This window comes from Capra hircus, chromosome 8 (assembly GCF_001704415.2).
Source record: "Capra hircus breed San Clemente chromosome 8, ASM170441v1, whole genome shotgun sequence".
Lineage (NCBI taxonomy): Eukaryota > Metazoa > Chordata > Mammalia > Artiodactyla > Bovidae > Capra > Capra hircus.
In genome coordinates this window covers 111,718,404-111,740,437 of record NC_030815.1, presented here as the reverse complement: position 1 = coordinate 111,740,437, position 22,034 = coordinate 111,718,404, and the positions used below count along the sequence as shown (strand labels likewise).

The following is a 22,034-nucleotide window of genomic DNA, read 5'->3' as shown; positions in this document are numbered from 1 at the left end:
AAGTCCCTGTGACTGCCCTGTGCCTTTAATTCTTTCCATTGCCCGGCTTCTTTCCTTCAGATAAAGCTCACATCCAGCTGCCCCTTCCAAGAATGCCCTCCCTTGCTCCTGAGAGGCTACACTTACTCCCAGGTCTTGCTGCTCATCTCAGCTGCAGCTGTTGACTCAGCCAGTCCTAATGATGGAGTGAGCACTTCCTAGAGCTTTACAGAGGCTCTGCTGAGGAGAAACGGGGTAGGAGGAGGTCCCCCGCGTCCTTATATGGAAGAAATGAATGGAAATGACTTCGCAGCAGATGGGGGCATGGCACTCAGGGGGCGTGTCGGTGTGGTCACTTCCCTGAAGAGGAGAGCAGGGCGAGTGGGAGTCCTGGGACCTGGAAGCCAGGGCAGGTGCCCCCTCTCCTCTACGGCCCTTCCTCACCCCACTGGGTGGTCATGGCCTGCGAGGGAGAAGGCACCAAACAGGGATTTCCGCCTTCGTCTCCTCTTCTGGCTCTAAAAGCTGCTGTGCTATTGTGGCATGTGGGCTGTATAAACAGCCTGAACCTCTAGCCACTACCTACGTCTTTCTGGGATGCTTGTCCACACCCAGGCCTCAAAAGTCTGAGGAACCACCAGTGGCTTCCAGACAGTCGGCCGGGCCCAAGGACTTCACAGGGGGAGGCATCAGGACCCTCTGCTAAGCCCGTGTTTGTGCCTCAGCTGTGTGCCAGCCAGGAATGCGGTTCTCACACCACCAGGGAACAACATTTCATCTATACAATAAAACAGATGAAAACCTGCTCAACAGCTGAAAGCTGCAGGCCAACATGAGACAGGACACGATTCAGCCTTCAAAAGGGAGGTGACCTGGTGCAGGCTATAATGTGGAGGGATCTGGGGGCTGTGCTGATGGAGATAAAGGACCATGGGACAGACAGCCTGTGATTCCCCCTAGGTGAGGACCAGAGTCCGACCCACTAGACGGCAGTGCCAGGGGCCGTGGGGCTGGGAGAGCGCGTCCAGTGGGCACAGGGTTTCCCTCTGGAGGTGAGGGCTCTGGGGGTGAACGTGCCTGCACAACAGTGAGACTCTACTTATCGCTCGCGAACGGGACACTTAAGAGTGGGTAGGACGGTAAATGTGATGTTGTTTACCACAATTTTAAAAGTGGAGGTCAGCTCTCCCAGGGTCCTGTTCACCCTCTAACCCCCTGCACCCTGTCCCCCAAGACACATTTATACCCAGAAGAGCGCCCGCCACCTGCCACCTGGGGGTTCCCGTCACTCTCCACGCAGCATGGACGTCCCTTCCCTCCTCAGAGCAGGTAGGGGTAGTGGGTCAGACCACTGAGTGAGCGGCACAGAGAAACGAAGCATCTAAATCTCCGCGCGGCCCCGCCCACCACAATCAATCAGGGCCCCGCCCACCGTGGAGGGGCCTCTGATACTGAGGCTCCGCCCCCTGCAGCCCCGCCCACCACGATCAGGGCCCCGCCCACCGTGGAGGGGCCTCTGACACCGAGGCTCCGCCCCTGTGGCCCCGCCCACCACGACCAGGGGCCCGCCCACCGTGGAGGGGCCTCTGATACTGAGGCTCCGCCCACAGTGGCTCCGCCTCCCGGCTCTGTCTTACTGTGGAGCCGCCCGGACCACAGCTCCGCCCCCAGTGCTAGATGGGGTGGACTGACAGTTCCTGCCCTGGACTCAGGGTCTCCTCCTGGCACCCCCTCGGCGCCCTGGGTGAGCTGTCTGCAGACCCGAGGGTGCATCACGGGGATTCTGGACGGAGAGATTCACAGTCACGGGTCTGTCTTCACTGGACCTGCCCCAAGATTCCCTCCCGCTCCAAGACAGGGTGCCTTTGAATCAAAGCCCCGTCCTGGGCAGAAACCGTGCGGAAGAGTGTCGGTTAGGGGAACAGAGACGGGGAAGGCTAGAGACCAGGAGAGCCTCGGCGTCTTTATGCGATTGCTGGGTCCGGGCACCTGAGTGTCAAGCCGGAGGGTAAGAAGGTGTCGGGGGTGCGCGGAGGGGCCCAGGGTCCCGCCTGGTAGGAGCGCCTGAGTCCGAGGCCCGGGTCCGCCCCACAGGCCCCAAGGGGGCACTCAGTGACCAGCCTGTGGGGGGTGCACGCTGCTGGGTGGCTCCCCACGAAGGTCACCCGATTCTCGGGCAACAGTCCAGTCAGCGGCTTGGAAACGGCACGAGGAGCAGTTACATTCATGTCTGTCCTCTGGCGGTGTTTCCGGTACCCGAGAGTGTGCGCGTGAGTTAAGCCGCTCAGTCGTGTCCAACTCTTTGCCGCCCCATGGACTATAGCCCGCCAGGCTCCTCTGTCCATGGGATCCTCCAGGCAGGAACACTGGAGTGGGTCGCCATGCCCTTCTCCAGGTACCCCAGTGCTTATGTCATCAGAGAAGTGGAGCTTGCCCTCATCTGTGTCTGAGTATGGCCTATCTGTGACCCTTATCCATAGATCATGTAGGCAGGATTAAAAAAATTTTTTTAATGTTTTTGATTGCCAGATACTGAAGGAAGCAGGCACTTTTGGGGGGCATTCTGGCACTTTTTGGAGGGCATATTGGCACTTCCTGTCAACATGTGAAAACTAGCATTTCTGCCTCTGGGGCTGTGTCCTGAAGACGGCCTGGCATAAGGATGCACAGATGTCAGCAGAGGGAGTTCTCTTGAGTAACACCCCGTCTAGAGTGGAGTTTGGGGGCGCAGGCCAAGTCCTCCCGCTGGGAAGGGGGTGGCTCTGAGCGGAGTGAGACGTTTGTCCCGCCAAGTGCACGCTGTGGCCAGCCTGGCCTGGGTGTCCGGGTGCAGGGCTGGCCCCACCCCACGCACACAGCCGTGGAGCACTGGGATCTGTTTCTACCCAAAGGAGGAAGCCCGTGTGTGCTGTGGGCTGGGGGCCTCTGCGTCTTTGGATGCAAGCCTCTCTGGTCACGGGCGCTTTCTGACGGGAGATGCGGGGATCCCCCACCCCGCTCTGGGGAGGGTCAGGGAAAGACACTCATCTGTCTCTTTTGGGCCCTGAGTTTCTACCTGAGCAGGAACTTCTTTACAATAAAAACCAAACCTCCTAAAGAACGTTAAGGCTCATTGCCATATGTCGTCCCTTTTGGCTTATTCTGTGTTTGATGTGGTTTTGCAGATGGAGGCGAGGTGCCGGGGTTTGAGGTTAGAGGGCTCATGAGGCCCCGTGGGTTTATGTCATACGTGAGGTGCTGTGTCTCCCACGTGGCTCCCAGAAAGCTGGGGGTGGCTGAGACATGTCTGCCTCAGTCATTCATCCTGACGCCCACGGGGGCCACTTGCCTCTTCTTCTGAGTCGGTGTAATTGTATATACAGATATTTTAAAATTAAGCAAATAATAATCCGTGGGGGGGGGTGATTGGTTTTTTTGGAGGTTTTCTGATGTATCTGATGAGGCTCCTGTAACCACGTGCCACCTTGTCCTTGAGTGAGACCTGTTTGCCATATTCAGCCAAAACGAATAATTAAACCCACAGATACTCTTGTGAGTGTGTGTGCGTGTGTAAAATGACAGCCTGTTTCTGTGGATCCCAATCAAAGGCATTGGGAAGCCTCTCCGTATACCCTGCAAAATGCGCCTGCGCTTGCTGCTTCCTCCCCGCGCCTCGGCACGCTGTGAGCTGGTGTGGGTTCTCAGTCCTCTCTCCCCCAGGCTGGCACGCAGGGGGGCAGGTGCACTCACCTGCGGTGGGTGAGGAAGCTGCCGCTGACGTGCCCCGAGCCGTCGCAGCCAGGCGTGGGGCAGGACATGCCCTCCGTCTTGACCGACTTCCAGGAGAACTGGGAGCCGTTGAGGTAGCCGTCCTTCTGCCTCTTGGCCGCCAGCGGACACCCGGACGCGCTGCGGTGCGAGGCGTACTTGCCGGTGATGTGGCCCTGGCCATCACACCCGGGCACCGGGCACCTGGGGGCAGAGGGGGCACGTGACTGTCTCGCCCCCGGGTGCCCGGTGGCCCCGCAGCCAAGTCAAAGTAACCTGACACGAAGGAAAACCCAGCATCTTTTTCTCCGGTTCCAGTGGGATTAAAACAAAACAAGACCACTCCAAGGCACCACCTAGTGGAGCCGTGAGGTACTTCACCCTCCGGGAAACACTGGTCCAGGGAAGGCGCAAGAAGCTTCCCTGGAGCAGAGCATCCCGGCTTGGGGAGGGATACCCATACCGCTCGAGGAAAAGAACTCCTTTGTTGAAGCAGCTGGGGTGCAGGTGTCTGTCTGAGAGGCACCGCTTTGAGACAGGGTCTCAGCCTCCAGCAGGAGATGTGCAACAATGGGAAATTGACTTTGGGGTTATTTTTTAAAGATTATATTATAAACCCATGTTCTTCTCAGAAGCTGGAGAACACCTATTTGTTTGGCCGTGTTTTCTAGACCACAGGATTCCCCGCCAGCCAGACAGGGGTGTGAGGAGCAGAGGTGGTTTAGTTACAAGGTACTCCAGGGGCACTTTTTTATTTTTGTAATAAATGGGAAGCTCACCAACTGGAGCTAAAGTTCAGTACAGGCTAATCAAGCAGTGCTTCTGAAGCCTCTCTGTCACAGGTTATGGCAAAGCACCGAGGACTTACAGCCAAACCACAGGCACGTTCTTATTTTAATTTTTTTGTTCGTTTTCATCAAAACTTTTCTCCAAAGACATTGAGTGAGATTAAAATTTCAGGAAAGTGGCATTGGTAAGCTGCAGTCCATGGGATCGCTAGGAGTCCGACAGGACTGAGCGACTTCCCTTTCACTTTTCACTTTCACACATTGGAGAAGGAAATGGCAAGCCACTCCAGTGTTCTTGCTGGAGAATCCCAGGGACAGGGGAGCCTGGTGTGCTGCCGTCTATGGGGTCACACAGAGTCGGACACGACTGAAGCGACTTAGCAACAGCAGCATTGGATTTGTGTCACAGGTTTTTGAGGCTCACTGGGAAGAGGTTCAGGACCATTGCCTGCAGGGAGAGGGTGGGGGGGGGGCGCTGGCCTTCTACCCCCGATGGTCTCCATCCTCCTTAGCAAGAAGCAGAGGACCGGCAGGGAATGCCTTGCATAAGCGGGAGACTCAGCCGTATGCTGGGTGTTGCGGTTAATAACTTCATACGCTCTCATGAATCTGACAAGGTATGTAAACACGCTCAGTATGTATGCAAATACACCCAGTAAATTAACTCTCCCAGCGAGGGTAGAGGGACTTTCCGTGTAACTGGTTGTACACCCCAGATGGATGGACATTCGGCTGTCACCTCGTCTGTCACTCGGAGGGTGCTTCTGGCCGACTGTGGGTCTGCGTGGTTCTGCTCTAGAAGCTGCGACCTCGCCCTAGTCCAGCCATGCGGAGCCTGACCTGCCCCAGCCCGCCCCCTGCCCCGCCCCGGCCCCTGACCCCGCCCCACCCTGCCCCAGCCCGCCCCTTGCCCCGCCCCGCCCCGCCCCGCCCTGGCCCCGGCTCGCGCACCTGATGGGCTCCTGGTCCTCCTTGTCCTCTTTGCTCTGTGCTATCCTGATGCCGCTCTTCTTGGCTCTGGGGCATCCTGAAAGGCTAAGGAGACAGGTGACTTCAGAAGCTGTCCCGCACCTTTACCCTCGAGCTCCTTTCACCGTTGATGGTGCTTTGACCCAATTTCCTGCAGAAACTGGCACTTCTTGGCATGAAGACAAAGTCCTGGGGGAGGGCCCATTCGGGCGCAGGAGCCCCTTGGGGCCTTCAGACACTGCAGGTCCCCCAGAAGGGCACCCAGAGCCTGCGGTCCCGAGTCCCGGGAGAGGCGGGACTGGCTTGCAGTGGTGGGGTGTTCTCGGCACAGAGGGGCTACAGTGCGGAGACACACAGGCCCCTCTTCCTTCCTGCAGCCGTGCCTGCAGACGCATCACAGAGCCCCCCAACCTGGGAGGGGTGTGCGCCTGCCTTCCGGCCCCGTTTACCTGACGTACTACTTCCCTTGGCTCCTTCGGAAGACGCAGTGCAAACTGACCAAGCTGATTTTATTTAATTTTGCAGTTTGGAGAACTAACAGCTCCCATTATCTAAAGGAAAATTTCCAGCTGGAATGTCTATATGATTTTCTTTCCTGTTCAGCGGTAGGTAATACGAGAATATTTGGTGTGAAATTATATAGGATGACAGGGAATCTGTGAGGAACCAGGGAACCGGGCCCTAGGCGGTCTCTGGAGCCACCCAGGGGGCCAGCGGCGGGGCCCGGGGTGGGGGGGGCGGATCTGGGCGGGTGTGCCGCTCTGACCCTCTTCCTGACTTTGTTGGGGCTGCTTCCCCAGAGCACGCTGGTCCTCAGCCCCTCGCCCCATCACTTCCGTCTCCCTAGCGGTGTCCCACACTTGTGCAGCTGCCTGGCTCCTCTCCGGGAAGCCGCACCTCCCAGCAGAGGTCGATCTGGAGCCCAGACCTGCGCCCTGCGGCTGAGCGGTGTTGGCCGTCCTGCCTGCCTCCCTCTTGTTGCTGCCTTCCCTCCTCCACCCTGAACTTCAGGGGGAGGTGTGGCTCTGGGCCCCCACCCGCTGAGATGGGGCTGGGAGTGAAGAGAAACTGGAACAGAGCCAAAGGAGAGCAAGTGGTGCCTCCGGGAGCTCAGTCTGGACCTGACTCTGACTCCGAGGAAAACTTGGCTCTGACATGGGCTGGTCTGGAATCCTGGCATCGTGTCCAGGGCAGGAGAGTCCGCAGCCGGCTCTCCCAGGCTCTCCCAGGCTTGGCAAGTTTCTCCCAGGCTCTGCCAGGCTCAGCAAGGCCAGCCTCTGGGTAGGAAGCGGCGCTGCTGTGTCCGAGTGATGGTCCTGCATGCTGGCTCTTGCCCTTGAGAAGCTGTGCATGTGGCCGCCTGCGTGTAGAGCTTTGTGGCCCATTGAGAGCCTCTGGATGGGGCCAGTGCCCCCTAGAAGGCTGCCAGTCCTGATCTGTGCTGGTACTGGGGAGCCTAGAAGGGGGCTCTCCTCCCTGCTGGAGTCTGCGCTTCCTCAGGCTGGTTCCCTCGCCTCCCTGGGACAGGGGGACACGTCCACCTTGGGGCAGGGAGGACGTGGGGCTCTAGCTTGGTCTCCCTGAGCTCAGGGGACCAAGTGACGCATCTCGGCCCTGTGCTGCGCCGGTCCCCAGGGAGGACAGGTTGTGTCCTTATTGTGAAAGAGCGGAGCTAAGGTGCCTGGGAACCAGGACCAGACCTCGCGGGGTGGACGTCCCTGTGCCCTGTGCTCAAGCCCCAAGGGTCAAAGCAGCCCTGGAGGAGAGTGCAGCGGTTCCCAGAAATGCTCTCGGCACACACGGGAGGGTCCGGGGATGGGTTCCTGCGGCGCCGTCTTGGTGGAGAGCCTGGAGCCCGAGGGGTGCCGCTGCCCAGGTGGGAGGGTCCCGGGGAATCAGGACCTCCCGTTGCGCATGCTCTGGGCCACAGGACTTCTGTCCTGGGTGGGGGGGGGTGGCGTCCGGGAGGCCGGGGGAGCCCGTCGGGGAGGACCTCCCAGAGACGTTGCTGTGCCGTTGCGTCTGGAGATGCCGGAAGGAGCCAGCCTGGAGCAGGGTCCGGGAAAGACTGCGGCGGCTGGAAACAGTGCGTTTGCGGGAGAGCTGAAGAAAGGGCTGTTGAGGCTGTGGTTTGGAGACCAGACGCCTGGGACACGGCCTGAGTGCCTCCGTCCGCGGAGCGAGGTCTCTCTGCCGATGTCAGAGGGGACAGAGTTTCTGACTATGGGTTGTGTTTTTTTTTGATAGGACATCAGAGATGGTCGGCGAAGACAATGGCACCCCGCTCCAGTACTCTCGCCTGGAAAATCCCATGGGCGGAGAAGCCTGGTGGGCTGCAGCCCATGGGGTTGCGAAGAGTCAGACACGACTGAGCGACTTCACTTTCACTTTCCACTTTCACGCATTGGAGAAGGAAATGGCAACCCACTCTAGTATTCTTGCCTGGAGAATCCCAGGGACGGGGGAGCCTGGTGGGCTGCCGTCCTGGGGTCGCACAGAGTCGGACACAGCTTAAGCGACTCAGCAGCAGCAGCAGCAGCAGAGATGGTCAATACTGTTGATTACAGCGAGCTTAAGAACGCTTCAGAAGTGCTGGAGAGACAGCGAATCACACCACCACCCCAACCGCAGCAAAACGCAGGCAAGTCACAGCCTGTGTTGGGCGGGAGGCGGGCCTGCCTTTCCCCGAGGGAGCGTCTCGGGCCGTCCCGGGGCAGTCTGTCCACGATCAGCCGGGACATTGGCGGTGGCCTCTCGGCCAAGTCCTGCTTCTGACAGCTAAGTACTCAGAGCCTATTTCCTTCAGCAGAGACGGAAACGAACCTCCCGCTGCTCAGGGTGCTCTGAGGATGGCGGGGGGCACATTTCCTGGTTCCTGGGGCAGCGTCCGAGACACAGCCCCAGGGAGAGGTGATGTCCGGAAGCAGATGGACCTGCCTCTGGTGGGGGCGTCCGGGGGGGCCCGAGAGCCAGTCCTCTCCTCCCTGGAGCCCAGGGAGGGGCACACGCCCCTCCTTGTGGTGTGCTTTGCGGACCTTGCGTGTTTCACAATTGGAAGGTTGCAGCCACTCTAACAAGTCTATAGGCTCCGGTTTGCCAATAGCACCTCTCACTCCACGTCTCTGTGTCATGTTTAAAACCTCTTGCAATATTGTTACATCTGTTGTGCTGACCTGTGACCTCTGATATTGCGATCACAAAATAACTGCAGCTCGCTGAAGGCTCGGATGACAGTTTGTTTACCGCGTTCGAGGCTGAAGGCTCGGATGACGGTCAGTTTGTTTACAGCGTTCGAGGCTGAAGGCTCGGATGACGGTCAGTGTGTTTACCGCGTTCGAGTCTGAAGGCTCGGATGACGGTCAGTTTGTTTACCGCGTTCGAGGCTGAAGGCTCGGATGACGGTTAGTGTGTTTACCGCGTTCGAGGCTGAAGGCTCGGATGACGGTCAGTTTGTTTACCGCGTTCGAGGCTGAAGGCTCGGATGACGGTTAGTGTGTTTACAGCGTTCGAGTCAGTGGCCCAGATCCACCGAATCCACCGTATCTCTGAGGTGCCCGTGACAGGCTGGAATCTTGGCAGATTTAGAATAAGGCTGTGAGGGTCTGCTCCCTGGGAGGAATTTCCCTGAGGTTTGCAAGTAGGGAACACCACCTCACATGCCCAGGACATGACAGTCGCTCAGGCGTGTCCAACTCCGTGACCCCATGGACTATACAGTCGGTGGACGTCTCCAGGCCAGAATACTGGAGCAGGTAGCCTTTCCCTTCTCCAGGGGATCTTCCCAACCCAGGGATCGAACCCAGGTCTCCCGCATTGCAGGCAGATTCTTACCAGCTGAGCCCCCAGGGATGCCCCGAAAGGCGTGTTTCTGTGTGCACTTGTGACCTCTGAGAGTCGCTGGGCCTCTGTCCCTCTCTGGCGCCCAGTGTGCCCAGGACCTGTCACGCAGGCCCCTCCTCAGCCAGTGGCTTGAGCTCACTCCGACTTGCACTCACGGAGCGTATTTCTCAGATGAACAATGCTGTGGAACATGCCGCCCCACAGGGCTGTGCGTAGCTCACAAGCACGCTGAAAACCAAGTCAAATTTACTTCTCAGCTCTGTGGACTAATCCTGGTACTGTTAACTCCAGCCCTAGAGAGGGGCTTCAAGTCAGGCTTTAATTACATTTTACCCACAAGTTTACGCTATACTAACATACACCCTGTTCTAAAATGTGAGTGCATACACGTTTAAAATTAAATTGAATAAATTTACGTCATGCCAAACCAAAAAGACAAAGAGTAGGAAAACAGACGGGTGGGCGCGACACGGCCGGGAAGGGTCACTCCCGGTTTGCACGCGTTGCTCGGCACTGGGAGCTGCGGCCTTGGGAGGACTGAGATACATCCAACACGAGACCAGGAGCAGCCCAGGATGCGCTTGGCTTAGACGCTTAACTTGAGCTTGAGCTTGATCTCGTTTAATTTCAGTTTCCCTAAAGCAGGGATGCTACTGCAGGGAGCCCCTCTGGAGGTATTCACCCTGCTCTGCACTCACGGTACAGCAGCTGGCTCTGGGCGGCCTGGTAAAACCGGCAAGATGACCCGGCGAGACTCCTCTGGACCCTGACGTGTGTGGCAGTGGCCCCGGGAACATTGGGTGTGTCTGGAGACGCCCGGTTGTCAGGAATGGGGAGGGGGTGCCACGGCAACAAGCAGGTGGGCTGGCGCTGCCCCCCAACACCCGACAATGCAGGGGGCGGTCCCAGGGCAAAGGAGGGTCAGACCCCAGACATCCACAGTGCCAGGCGGACAGCCCCAGACAGAGACTCAGGTGTTTCCGTCGAGCAAGTGTGAAGAGTCTGGCCGCCATCCGGTTTTCTTAGTGGGGCTTCCTAACCCCTGCGTCCCCAGACCCGCGCTGTTTAAAGGATGCTCCTGAATGGACGGGAGGTGGACACAGAGGCATGCGGCTTGCAGCAGGACCTTAACGAGGAGAGAGCCTCCCTGGCGAGCTGCGTCCCTGAGCCAAGCCCAGCCAGCCAGCTGGGGGCGGGCCGCCCCCCACAGCCCAACCTGGCTGGTTGGCGGCCGACGGGCCCCGGGGTGACCCCTGGCTCTCCTGACTCCTCCCTCCCTGTCTCTCCTCTGTCCTTTCCTGTCAGTGTTTCATGGGGGAAACTGAAGGGCTCATCCGCTGCCCAGTCTATGACCTGATCTTAGACAAAGGCAGGCTGACAGCTGTGTCGTTGCCTGTTTCTCTGTTAGAGGCAGCTCTGCACCCTTCGTGGGAGACTCTGTGTTACAAGGGTCTCCGTTCACACCGGCTCTCATCCTGCCCCGGCTTGCTGATCCTGACTGCACTTGACGAGGCATTCTTGCTCTGGGCCTCAGGGTTTACACCCTTCTTTGTGCAGACCTTGGATTGAAAGGCTCCGTCCCTGCGCTCCTAACCTCCTAATGCAGGGCCTGCTGTAGAACTGCTGCGGTCATGGTTTAGCTGCCAGGTCATATCTGACTCTTTGGGACCCCACGAACTGCAGCCCTCCAGGCTCCTCCGTCCATGGGATTCTCCAGGCAAGAATACTGCAGTGGGTGGCCATTTCCTTCTCCAGGGGATCTTCCTGACCCAGGGATCAAACCTGGGTCTCCTGCATTGCAGGCAGACTCTTTACCCGGCCACCTGGGAGGCTCCGGGTGTAGAACGGAGGTTCATAAGCTGTTTTGGGGGTGCGAGCCGGCCTGGAGCCCCCCTCGTCTCAGACGACGGAATCTCCACGCTGCCCTTAGAAGTCCCTGCCCTCAGGGACCGGCGGGCCTGGATTTGTGAGGTCAAGCGTTTCTGTGTGCTCAGCTCTGCTGATCCCTGCTTATAATAACCAAACAGCTTTGTGGCTCTAATCTCAATATTTAGGAGATCAGCTCTCAGTGGGATTAGCAAGCTTGCCTCTCAGTGGCTGTTCTCAGGGAGCTTATAATATCCTGGCTCTCCTTCTCATCCTTTGTCGGTTTAGAAGGGCGTGCCCCTGCATGACTTGGAAAAGGATTCCTGAGATGGAGCTGGTGGCACCATTGCCGGGAGACGGGGGCGTCCGAGGGGCCTGTGGGCCCGAGAGCTGGTGTTCTGAGTGAGGGTGCCTTGGCTGGGGCCAGCCTGCTTTGTGGTCGAGGGTCTCTAGACCCTCAGTTCCCCAGTGGGGCCACCTGAGCATGTGTGAAGCCTGAGTTGAGAGGGCTCCGAGGGAGGGGGCTTGGGGGGAGGGTCTCGAGCCCAGGCACGTACCTTCGGTGGGAAGCGTAGTTGCCGGTGATGTGCCCGGAGCCGTCGCAGCCAGGTGTGGGGCACCTGCAATCACAGACACACACGGGGTCACTGGGAAGGCAGCAGTCTCCTGAACAAGTAGCTTCCTTATTCATCTAGTTTCTAAGGCTCTTGGGTGCTGAGCCTCCCTTGGTGAAGGAGGCAGGGCAGAGCTGGAGGGCCCCCGGGCGCACGGAGCAGCCCCATCCCCATCTCCTCCAGGCTCGGCCGGACCTCCCCCCTGCGCACGGCGGCGCTCCCGGGGGCCGGGGGTCTCGGGGAAGCACTTGGTCCCCAGATATTCAGCCTGCAGTCCCCCCTGCTCCACACGCCCCACGTGCCCGCCCCGTCTCTTATTCAAGCTCGGTGGGCCAGGCACAGCTGGCGAGTTGCTGCGCCTTCTGCGCACCATGTGAGGGCTTTCACACGAACAGGCGCGCACACTGGCCCGAGGCTGGTCTGGGTCTAAACTCAAAACAACGCGTTACAAGGGCCCGGCCACGCTGAGCCCTCCCAGCCCTGCCCCTGATCGGCCATGGGGCCTGGTGCAGGCACCCCCGTGCTAGGCCAGGGAGTAGGACCAGGGGTCTTTCAGACCCTCCGTGGGCACTCGGGGGGCTCTGCTTTGATACCGAGGTCTCTTGGTCCGCAGGTCAAGTCAACTGAGATAATGAGAGGGGTCCGGACGCTTAGGGGGCCCGTGTTTAAACCTTCCTGGGAGCTCCCTGCAGTCTCTCTGCCACATCAGAGCTGCGCTCGTGGCAGACGCTGTGTGTGAAGAGAGTTCCCTGAGTCCTGCCTCTGCGGATTGCCTTGAATCCACCATCGCGGGAACCAGCAGTCCTGCAAAGACGCTTTGGCTCCAGCTACTTCAGCTGCGCTTGTAGCCGCCAGGAGGGTGAGAATGAAGGACAAAAGAGGAAAACACGTCTGTTCTTTTTACGAAATGTCAGCTCTCAAGAAGCAAGGGTGAAATGAGAGCAGGGTTACTGCCCAGGAGGGACTCTTGGAGGGGGCCCTGTGCCAACATCCGCACTCAGTGAGCCTCTGAATTCCTGGCAGGGACACAGATCACAAATATAATACAGTCATAAGTGTAAATGCTTTCTAGGTGATTTCAGCTTGCTCTCCACTCTGAAAGCCACCTGGGTATTGGCTGTTGGGCCAAGGCCAGCAAATCACTTGCTCACAGACAGACTTTCTCAAGGTCAGTGAGCGTGAAAGGGCGCGTGTGATGGGCCCACATAGACCCGGGCTGAGCCCAGGGGTGTGAATGTCATATCTTGACACTTAGACGTCCAGTCTGTTGTTGATGTTAGGAACTGCCTAATTCTCATCTAGTCCCGAGGAAAGGACCACAGTCACCGACCTCAAGCATAGGGCTGGTGTGTCCTCTGAAGGATGAAAGTTTAATTTACCACCTGCACTCTGGGGAAAGGCAAACACTGAGAAGTTGTCGACGTGAGTAAGCGGAGTCAGGGTGTAAAAACTGGAGTCGGAGGCCGAAGGATGCTGTCCTTTCATCAAAAACAACACCCGGATCAGACTGTGGACCTGACTGTCGCCAAAGTAGCAGCTGTTCATGAACTTCAAGTCTGATCTCAAGACTATTCGGTCAATAACGTGAGTGACTGAATTTAACTAGCTGACTTCCCAAATGGCACCTCATGTGGAGAGACCCCCCCAACCCCAGAGGGAGGAAATTTTGAAGCAATAAAAATCATCCTAAGAAAAGCAACTCTCCATACATGTCTGTGTTTTGAAAATGTATCAAGAAACAGAAACGTTTCCCACCAGCCAATCATGCACTCGTGGCCTCGCTTTGTGGGCAAAGAAACCCTTCAACTCTTCCTAATTTCAGGTCCCAGTGCAAATTTATTTAAAATATATTCAGTTAAACACGAGTAGAAATTTTTAATGACTTCTTTTGGTAGAGGCAAGAGGAGGTTGACACACCCTGTTCCGGTTTAATTGAGGCGTCACGACCAAGACTGTGCAAATGAAAACAAGATCTTTACTAATTATAAAAAAGAGAAGAGGATTTTGGAGTAGTTTTTGTGCGTTTAAACCATTTATGAAAGTGTCATTTGAAGAAAAAGATGCATTTAAAACACCCTCTGTCACCATGAAAACCAAGAAAATGTTGCCTTGGGTCATTTTCAGAGCTTTCACAGTGTCAAGAAAGAAAATAACATTTCCAGAAAGCAGCCTGGCTTTCTGGAAAGGTTTGTTGTTTTATCTTCAGAGTTTCAAGTCAGGTAGATGAGACCCAGTACCTGGCCGGCTGCTTGTTGGCTGTGCCAATGTGGAGAAGCTAAGCCCTCCGCGGTCACACCCTCACCTGGGGGAAGAAGACGGGCCGGTGGGGGCTGCGAATTTGCGCTCATGGTTGCCCATCCCAGAAACAGCCCGCCCGGGCTCTCCACAGGGTGGTGGCTTGGCATTTTCTTCTTTAGGGAGTGCTTCTGAACCGCAGGAGGCAGTCCGGGATGGGGACTCATGATTCTCTAACAGCGCTGTGGAGCTCATTTTCGTGTTACTGCTCGAGACTTTAAGGCTTTTACAAACTCTGAGGTTTGCATACAGACTTCCTCGCTTTAATACATCCCAGTGTTTAAAAATACGCTGTTTTCTGAAGTTGGTGAATGAGGAAGCGGCCTCTGCTTCTCAGCGGATCAGCTCTGGCAGCAGCTCAGGCTGTTGCACAATCAACGCACAGAAGCTCGATGGGCTTCTGGGGAGGGGCGCATCTCCGTGAAGGGAGGCCGTGTGGGACCACCTGCATCCCCGAGGGTGGAGTCGGCAGGTCGCACGTGCCACACAGCTTGGCTTTGGAAAGGGCAGTGGAGCATGGCTGGGTTTCCATGGAAACTCCCCACGAGGCTGGTGCTCCAGCACCCGGGTGAGGCCACCCCAGCCAGCGGTCCTCCTTGCGTCTGGCCGGTTGTCACTGACGCTCCCCCAGATCTGTTTTACAGGCCTGTGGTTAGAGCTGTAACTTTCTGATAAATAAAATACTAGCTTCTTCATTTTTTTTCTCTCCAGTCCAAAGGTACCATGGGTAAAAACACTCTGAGACAGGAGGTAGTGAACCCGTAATCTTAGAATCTCTGTCTGTTCCCAGCGAAAATATTCATGATCCTATGCCTTACCTGTGACCTTGAATTGCCTTGGGATTTAATCCATATCAAGAGAAAGTAACTCGGGGTAGTTCATGCTACTGTCTGGCTGAATAAGTTGGTCCTGTGCAGACATTTAAGAAGGTGGATGGAAAAACCATAATACAATCTTTAAACCATGTTTATGTTTTGCAAAATTCAGGCAAGTCTGAAAAAAAAATTCAGGACCACTCACAAACTCCTGGATTTCCTAGAACTAGCCTCTCTCAGCAGGGACAGAAAAGGTTTCTGTGGCTTTTGTGAGTCTAAGGCGTATGGCCCGAGTGCTCTGACTTCCTCTCGACCATCTGCCCCCAGAGGGGCCACTGCAGCTCACACTTCCCCGGGTCTCGAGCCCCACCGGCACAGGAGAGGTCCTCTCCACGAGTCACGGCCTGTATCAGGAGAAGCCTCTGATCCCACATCACAAACGGGGCAGAGGCCGCCTCCTCACCTCGCCTCTGATGCATCCTCTGCAGGACATGTCACCCCCTGCCGTCATTTTCCTCCTGTTTACAGAACCGGGACCCTGATGCAGGGTGTAGCGGGGATAGACGTGGTTTAATCTGTTGACTGAAGCCGTGCTATGTCACTTAATTACCCCGATGGACATCTTTAAAGCGTCTCCTCTGTGTCCCGTCAACCTCTTTCTTTCGTATTTGTTGCTCATCCTCTCTCTCTTTTGTAAAGAAATTCGAGGGCTTGATAAGTAGTTCTGTTGAGTGAGACATTTAAAGCAGGGCATCTTCTTCGAGACAGGAGGGCCTCTGTCGGTGACGGGCCCTGAGTCTGTGCAGCTGCCCACCCTGGGCTCAGGAAGGGAGCTGTCTCATCGGCCCCTTGACGGGGGCAGCGGATGGCCAGGCAGGTGTCCAGCGTGGCCTCAGATGCTTGTTCTCAGTGATCAAGTTCACCGGACGTGACACGGGTGAGGACCCAGAGCCGGTCGGTCTCTCTGTAGCCCCTGGCCGGGGGAGGCGCCAGCACTGGTGGGCGGCAGGAGCCACACGAGGCCGTGTGGCCAGCCTGCCCAGCGTCTGCTGCAGCACCTCCCCAGGGCCGGTCCATGTGGCCAGCCTGCCCAGCCTCTGCTGCGCCGCCTCCCCAGGGCCGGTCCGCAGGGACAGCGTTCTCAGCATACTCAGGTCTCTCATCTTGATAAAACTGGTTACTTATTTTTTTAAATCTTACAACTAAAGGTTAAAGTCCTGCCTGCAGGTCTGACCTGTCCTTGGGCCTCACCTCGCCAGTGAGCTGCCCTGGGAGGTCAACCTACAGACAGGCCTTGGCTCTGCCGGCAGCAGCAAAGCCGGCAGAGAAACGCTCACTGGACCCATGGGATGACAGGGCCAAAGGTCAGACTCAGGTTCCGGGAGACTTTAGAAAAATTTTGTGGCATGCTTCTGTGACAGCCCTTTTCATTAAAAAAAAAAAATTATCTATTTATTTTAATTGGAGGCTAATTACTTTACAATATCGTGGTGGTTTTTGCCATTCATTGGGTGTACATGTGTCCCCCATTGTAAAAGCCTGTTTTGGCCCCTTTCTTTCACACTCATCCTACCAGGGGCATTTGTTAAGTAAAACACAAAATACTCTCAGTTTTAAATACTCTCAATTTTAAATGAAATCAGGAAAATGCAAAATTAGGCCTCATCTATAATAGTAAACTAATTGGAATGATTGACATCAACTCTGTAAAAGACCTGTCCCATTTATATGAAAAGTTCAACTCAAAAACATTTATGTGAAAATGCAAAAACATCTTCTTTTGACTTAAAGAGATATGGTTCTAAAAATGTATCTCTTAATTTTGAATTTTTGGGCATATAAATGGGAAACAATAAAGAAATGCAGAGGAGTACAAAATAAAGGTGCTTCAAACAGAAAGCTGACGCAGACTGACTTTGAAATCTTCTCCCCAAACAGAAAGAAACCAGGTCACTTAGACGCAACAGGCATCTCTTCCACCCAGTTTCCTGGGCTTATTTCCTGAAACTGGGGGAAGGCAAGGGTCTTATGAATCGATGTTTAGTTTGCATGACAGCCAGTCATTTTCTCTTTTTTTGAATTTGGTATGGAGGAGACAAGTTTCGACCTTCCTCCGCCCAGGCCCCACCTAGCCCCCGCCTAGGTTCTCACTGGGAACCTTCCCATCCTCCCACGCGACCCAGCCCCGCCTCGAGGCCCCTGTCTCACCTCGTCCTTTTTCTTGCCTCCTGTTAAAAGACACAGGAGCACTGCAGACACACCACACACCGCGGGCGTGGGGACAAAGCTTGGATGCCAAGGCTACTTCCTGGGCGGGGGGCTTGGCGAGGTCGGGGGTCCCGGCCCCTGTAATGCCACCTGCACGGCCCCTGCTGGCCTGCAGAGGGGGCGGGTGGGCGCCTTTCCCTCCCAGGCCTGGGGGAGGCGTTTGCAGACTGGGCTTCCAGCCGCGCCTGTCCACAGGACGCACCCCAACTTTCCCCACCCCCGGTTCTCCGCCCTTCCCGAGTCACATGAGGACCTTTATCCTGCACACTTGGCCTTCCGGCGTCCTGAATGTCTACACATTTCGAGCCCTGATATTAGCAGACTTGGGGAGAAAGCCTTGCTTTCATACATGACTTGTGAACCAAAATCACCTTTTTCTTTTGCTTCCAAGCACTTTTCTTTTTAGATTACACTCAGACACAAACAAATCAATGAAAAAGAATCATAAAATGTGGTACCCTTCACACAATTTTTCAAAAACATTCATTTTGATGATTCAGATAGCGTTTTGGAATGGGTTAGACCTCAGGTTACTAAGAGCAAAGTGTGGTCTTGCAGATCAAATTTAAAGCTGCGGCTACAGGGGCCCCCAGGCTGCTGATTGCCCACAGCCCAGTGTGGTCGGGGGGCAGTGGGTGGGCATGGGTGGTGGCCTGTAAGGCAGGTTTCACCAGAGCTGCGATGCCCGGTGACTCACTGACCACAGCAGAGCTGCAGTCTGCAAAGCCCAGCTGGGTGGCACACGTACCCTGCCACCTGCTGGTAAACGGCGTGTCCTCACGGGTTTAAATTCTGACTTAGAGGCCCACACGCCTGCATCAGCCTGGGGTCACCCTTAACAAGTGTTGTGAGACCCGCCTGCTGCTCATCCCCCCACTCAGGCCCCTGGATGTCCTTGGAGGGTGGGCGCTGCCCAGGTCCTGGCTGTCAACACTGGGCGTAAGGGCTCTGGGGCTCTGGCCACGGATGGAGCTGGGCTGGGCCTGGCCCTCTCCTGGGCCCATCTCTGGAGACACTCGGAATGCACTCTGGCAGTTTGGGGAGCGTGGGGGTGGGCAGGGCCTGGCCCTCTCCTGGGCATATCTCTGGGGACACTCGGGATGCACTCTGGCGGTTTGGGGAGCGTGGGGGTGGGCAGGGCCTGGCCCTCTCCTGGGCCCATCTCTGGGGACACTCGGGATGCACTCTGGCGGTTTGGGGAGCGTGGGGTGGGCAGTCCTGCAGTTCATGCTGCATGCTCTCCGGCATCCTCCAACCATGCATCTCTGCGCTCAGGCCTCCCCATCGGGCCGGGTGCTGGCTCGGACCCCAGGCGCCACTCTGAGCCACTGCCCGCTGCCCGGCGCCCCAGGTCATCAGGGACAGGCTCCTGTCCAGGGCGGCCGACCTACCTAGCAGTGCTGGCGTCCCTCTCAATTACGGGGCGTGTCCTTGGGGCACTGCTGCGGGAGAACATGCACGTCCAGCAGCAGGGGAGCGGCTAGGCCGGAGCTGCGGCGGCCGCGGTCAGAATTGGAATTGGACGCGGAGGACCCATGCAAAAAAGAACATACAGAAAGGTGACTGTTGGAGAAGCCGCCGCTGACCCCAGCCAGCCGTCCCCGTGTCCTGGGGCTGCCACGCTCGCTGTGCCTGTGACGGGCATGCTGGGCCTGGGGGCTGGACGCGGGCAGGGCCGCCTGGGGGTACTCACCTTCCGAGGTTGCACGGAGCGCTAGGACGGCCACGCCACTTACACGGGGCGGAAGACGGGCATTAGGGACTCGAGTGCCCACTGGGAGGGGACCCTCTCTGGCCACGGAGCAGGAGGGGGATGGAGGGGGTGCCCTTTCCTGCCCTCATGACGTCCCACCCACGTCCCTGCCGCTCAGGTGAGGCAGCATTTGGTGGCACCTCTCAGGTGACCACATCCAGCTGGGCTTTAGCGGTAAGAAGTGGACCCTGGGGAATGGACGGTGGGCAAAGGTCATCGACCAGGAGGGGGCAGGGAGGGGGCTGCCGGCTCGTCCAGGCCCGTCTTCTCGACGCCAGGAGTCAGTGGTGTTGCACTCGGGGAGGAGGCTGGCGGTCACCGTGCCAGGGACACTCCAGGCAGGCATGCACGGGCCATGCCCACCCCCGAGCCCACAGGCACCTGAGGCGCAGTGCCGCCTACTGGGCGGGCACAGGCTTTGGTGCGGACATGCCACGGGGCACATGCACGTCGGCAGCAGGGGAGCGGCCAGGCTCCCTGCTAGGGTGGTGGGGACTGGCAGAGCCAGCTCCATTGTCTGTCCATGGGCGGCACAGAGCCCCTCTCGAGGGAGCAGAAGACAGGTTACATAGCTTAAAAGCAAGTCCACTTCCTAAACTGCTGACCACAGCGAGCCTTTGGGAGGAGGTTTGTCTAGGGCAGAGGAAAGGACAGTCTAGGACCAGGGGCAGGGGCCCCGGGACCAGTCACATCGCCCCTCTCAGCTGGAATCTTGCGCCTGCTTGTCACGTTCTCGTCGCTGCCGTCTCCCTCATTTTCTCATACTTGTCATGCTTGTGGGCCTCTCATTTGCTGAAGCCCTCATCTTTTCTCAGAGAAAGTGTCTTTTATTCTAAACAGGAGAAAATTAAAAAGATTTCTTGGCCCATCTTCTACCTGAGTGATCCTGGGGTTTTCTGCAAACTCTCGTGTTGTATGCCTTCTCTCTTCCTGTCCACCCCCACCCCCCTGGCCCGCGTCCAGCCTCCGGCCCGAGCCTCTTGCTCACAACTGTCTGGGTTTTGAACACTTTTCAGGTTGGTTTCTCATCTTAGCCTCTGGTGTGCCCGCCCTTCCTCTATGGAATCTGCCTTTTCCCTGTCTCACGTCTTTTTTTGTTAAGTTTTAAATGGTTTCATAGATGCTGAGTTTCACAGAAGTTTTTAGAAATAGATTCATCAGATATCCTTATCAAAAGCCAAGAAGGTGAATCCAGACAGGTGAGCTCCATGCTTAGGGTCACACAGGAGGCACGCCGCGGAGAGCAGAGCAGAAACCTCTCCTCCTCTGGTGCTTTTTTCACTCCACTAGACTCTTTGTAAATGTCCTCTTCTTGCGAGCAGTTCCGAGCCTACAGCCTTACTGTGTGGTCTAGCCCTCATCTGGGGGAAGTTCAAAGACACAGAAGGTTCTTCGCTCCTCTCGCTGCAGTCTACTGACCCCTGTGGCCCTCTGGGTGTCTCACGGGTGGGAGAGAACAGAAACCCACTCCTGTGATTCCTGCATGGAGGGCATGGCCCCAAGAAGGGTCCAAAAGTCACGGATGGTCCTGACTTCCCTCCGATTATGGGAGGGGCGAGGGCACAGAGGGGTGTCAGATCGTGAACCACCTGCGTGGTCCAGACATGGTGACCCGGAGAGCAGGTCTGGACTCAGGAAGGTTCCTTCCACTGAGGAAGAGCCCAGAATCGCCAGAAGGTGCCCAGGAAGGTGAAGGAGAGGCCTGACCCAGCGGGGATGACAGGCAGGGACGAGGCAGGGAGAGGGCAGGGACGAGGCAGGGAGAGGGCAGGGACGAGGCAGGGAGAGGGCAGGGACGAGGCAGGGAGAGGGTAGGGACAAGGCAGGGAGAGGGCAGGGACGAGGCAGGGAGAGGGGCAGGGACGAGGCAGGGAGAGGGCAGGGACGAGGCAGGGAGAGGGTAGGGGAGGGAGGAGATACGGGAGCAGGTGCCAAGGACCTGGCTCCTGGGCACGCCTGCATCAGCCTGGGGCCAGTGCAGGGGGCTGGGTTGGGGGCGCTGGGCACAGGGTGGACCTGGTCCCCTCTGTGACTGTGGCAGGTCTCCAGGTGTGCTGAAGTGGAGACTGCCTGCCGTCGGCCCCCTTGGAGCCTCAGCTGGAGGTCACTGCCCCTGGGGAGGTGAGCCTGGGGCACACTGTTTGCCGGGAGAGCACAGGGGTGTCCTTCACCTCTCCAGGGCCACGGAGGCCACAAGCAGGCGTCCTCACTGGGAACCTTGCAGAGGAGCAAGGCCTCCCCAGGTGGACATGTCTGAAGGGCAAATTGGGAGAAGCACTCGGAATGAAGCAAGAGAGAGGGGCTGAGGAAGAAAGAGAAGTGGGATGAGATGAGCTGACGGGTGAGGAGGCCAGGAGTGAATGGTCACCATGAGGAGTGACGCCCCCACAGTCACCCCCGAGACCCGACACCCCACAGTCACCCCGAGACCTGAAGCCCACAGTTACCCCCGAGACCCGACGCCCCACAGTCACCCCCGAGACCTGAAGCCCCCACAGTCACCCTGAGACCTGAAGCCCACAGTCACCCCTGAGACCTATGCCCCCACAGTCACCCCCGAGACCCGACGCCCCACAGTCACCCCCGAGACCTGACGCCCCACAGTCACCCTCGAGACCTGAAGCCCCCACAGTCACCCCGAGACCTGAAGCCCACAGTTACCCCCGAGACCCGAAGCCCCACAGTCACCCTCGAGACCTATGCCCCCACAGTCACCCCCGAGACCTATGCCCCCACAGTCACCCCGAGACCTATGCCCCCACAGTCACCCCCGAGACCTGTGCTCCCACAGTCACCCCCGAGACCTGTGCCCCCACAGTCACCCCCGAGACCTGTGCCCCCACAGTCACCCCCGAGACCGCCGTGGGGCAGAGCAGGGCCCACCCTCTGTGCCCGATCTTGCTGGTCTCAGGGCCCAGCCCGGCCCCCGCCTGCCTGGCTCCCTGTCCCGGGGCAGATGGAGGAGAGACTCTCCCTCCGAGCGTGGGCTTCGGCGGCCAGCGCTCACAGAGGCTGCTGTGCTCCTCCGTTTTCCGCTCAGCAAGCTAGGTGCCGGGTGACCCAGAGCCAGTGAGGATGCCTGGGTGGGTGGTGTGTGCTC

At 57.5% G+C, this 22,034-nt stretch overlaps 1 protein-coding gene across 8 annotated transcripts in view; it reads right to left on the bottom strand.

The window, feature by feature from the left end:
• MYT1L (myelin transcription factor 1 like) overlaps positions 1 to 22,034 on the bottom strand; it is a 167,481-nt gene that overhangs the window by 23,704 nt on the left and 121,743 nt on the right. For all 8 annotated transcript variants that reach the window (XM_018052729.1, XM_018052732.1, XM_018052730.1 and 5 more), the window contains exons 16-18: positions 11,747 to 11,809; positions 5,466 to 5,549; positions 3,709 to 3,930 (exon numbers count right to left, since the gene is read on the bottom strand). In XM_018052729.1, the coding sequence (XP_017908218.1) occupies positions 3,709 to 3,930; positions 5,466 to 5,549; positions 11,747 to 11,809 (369 nt within the window). The remainder of the gene's footprint in view (positions 1 to 3,708; positions 3,931 to 5,465; positions 5,550 to 11,746; positions 11,810 to 22,034) is intronic.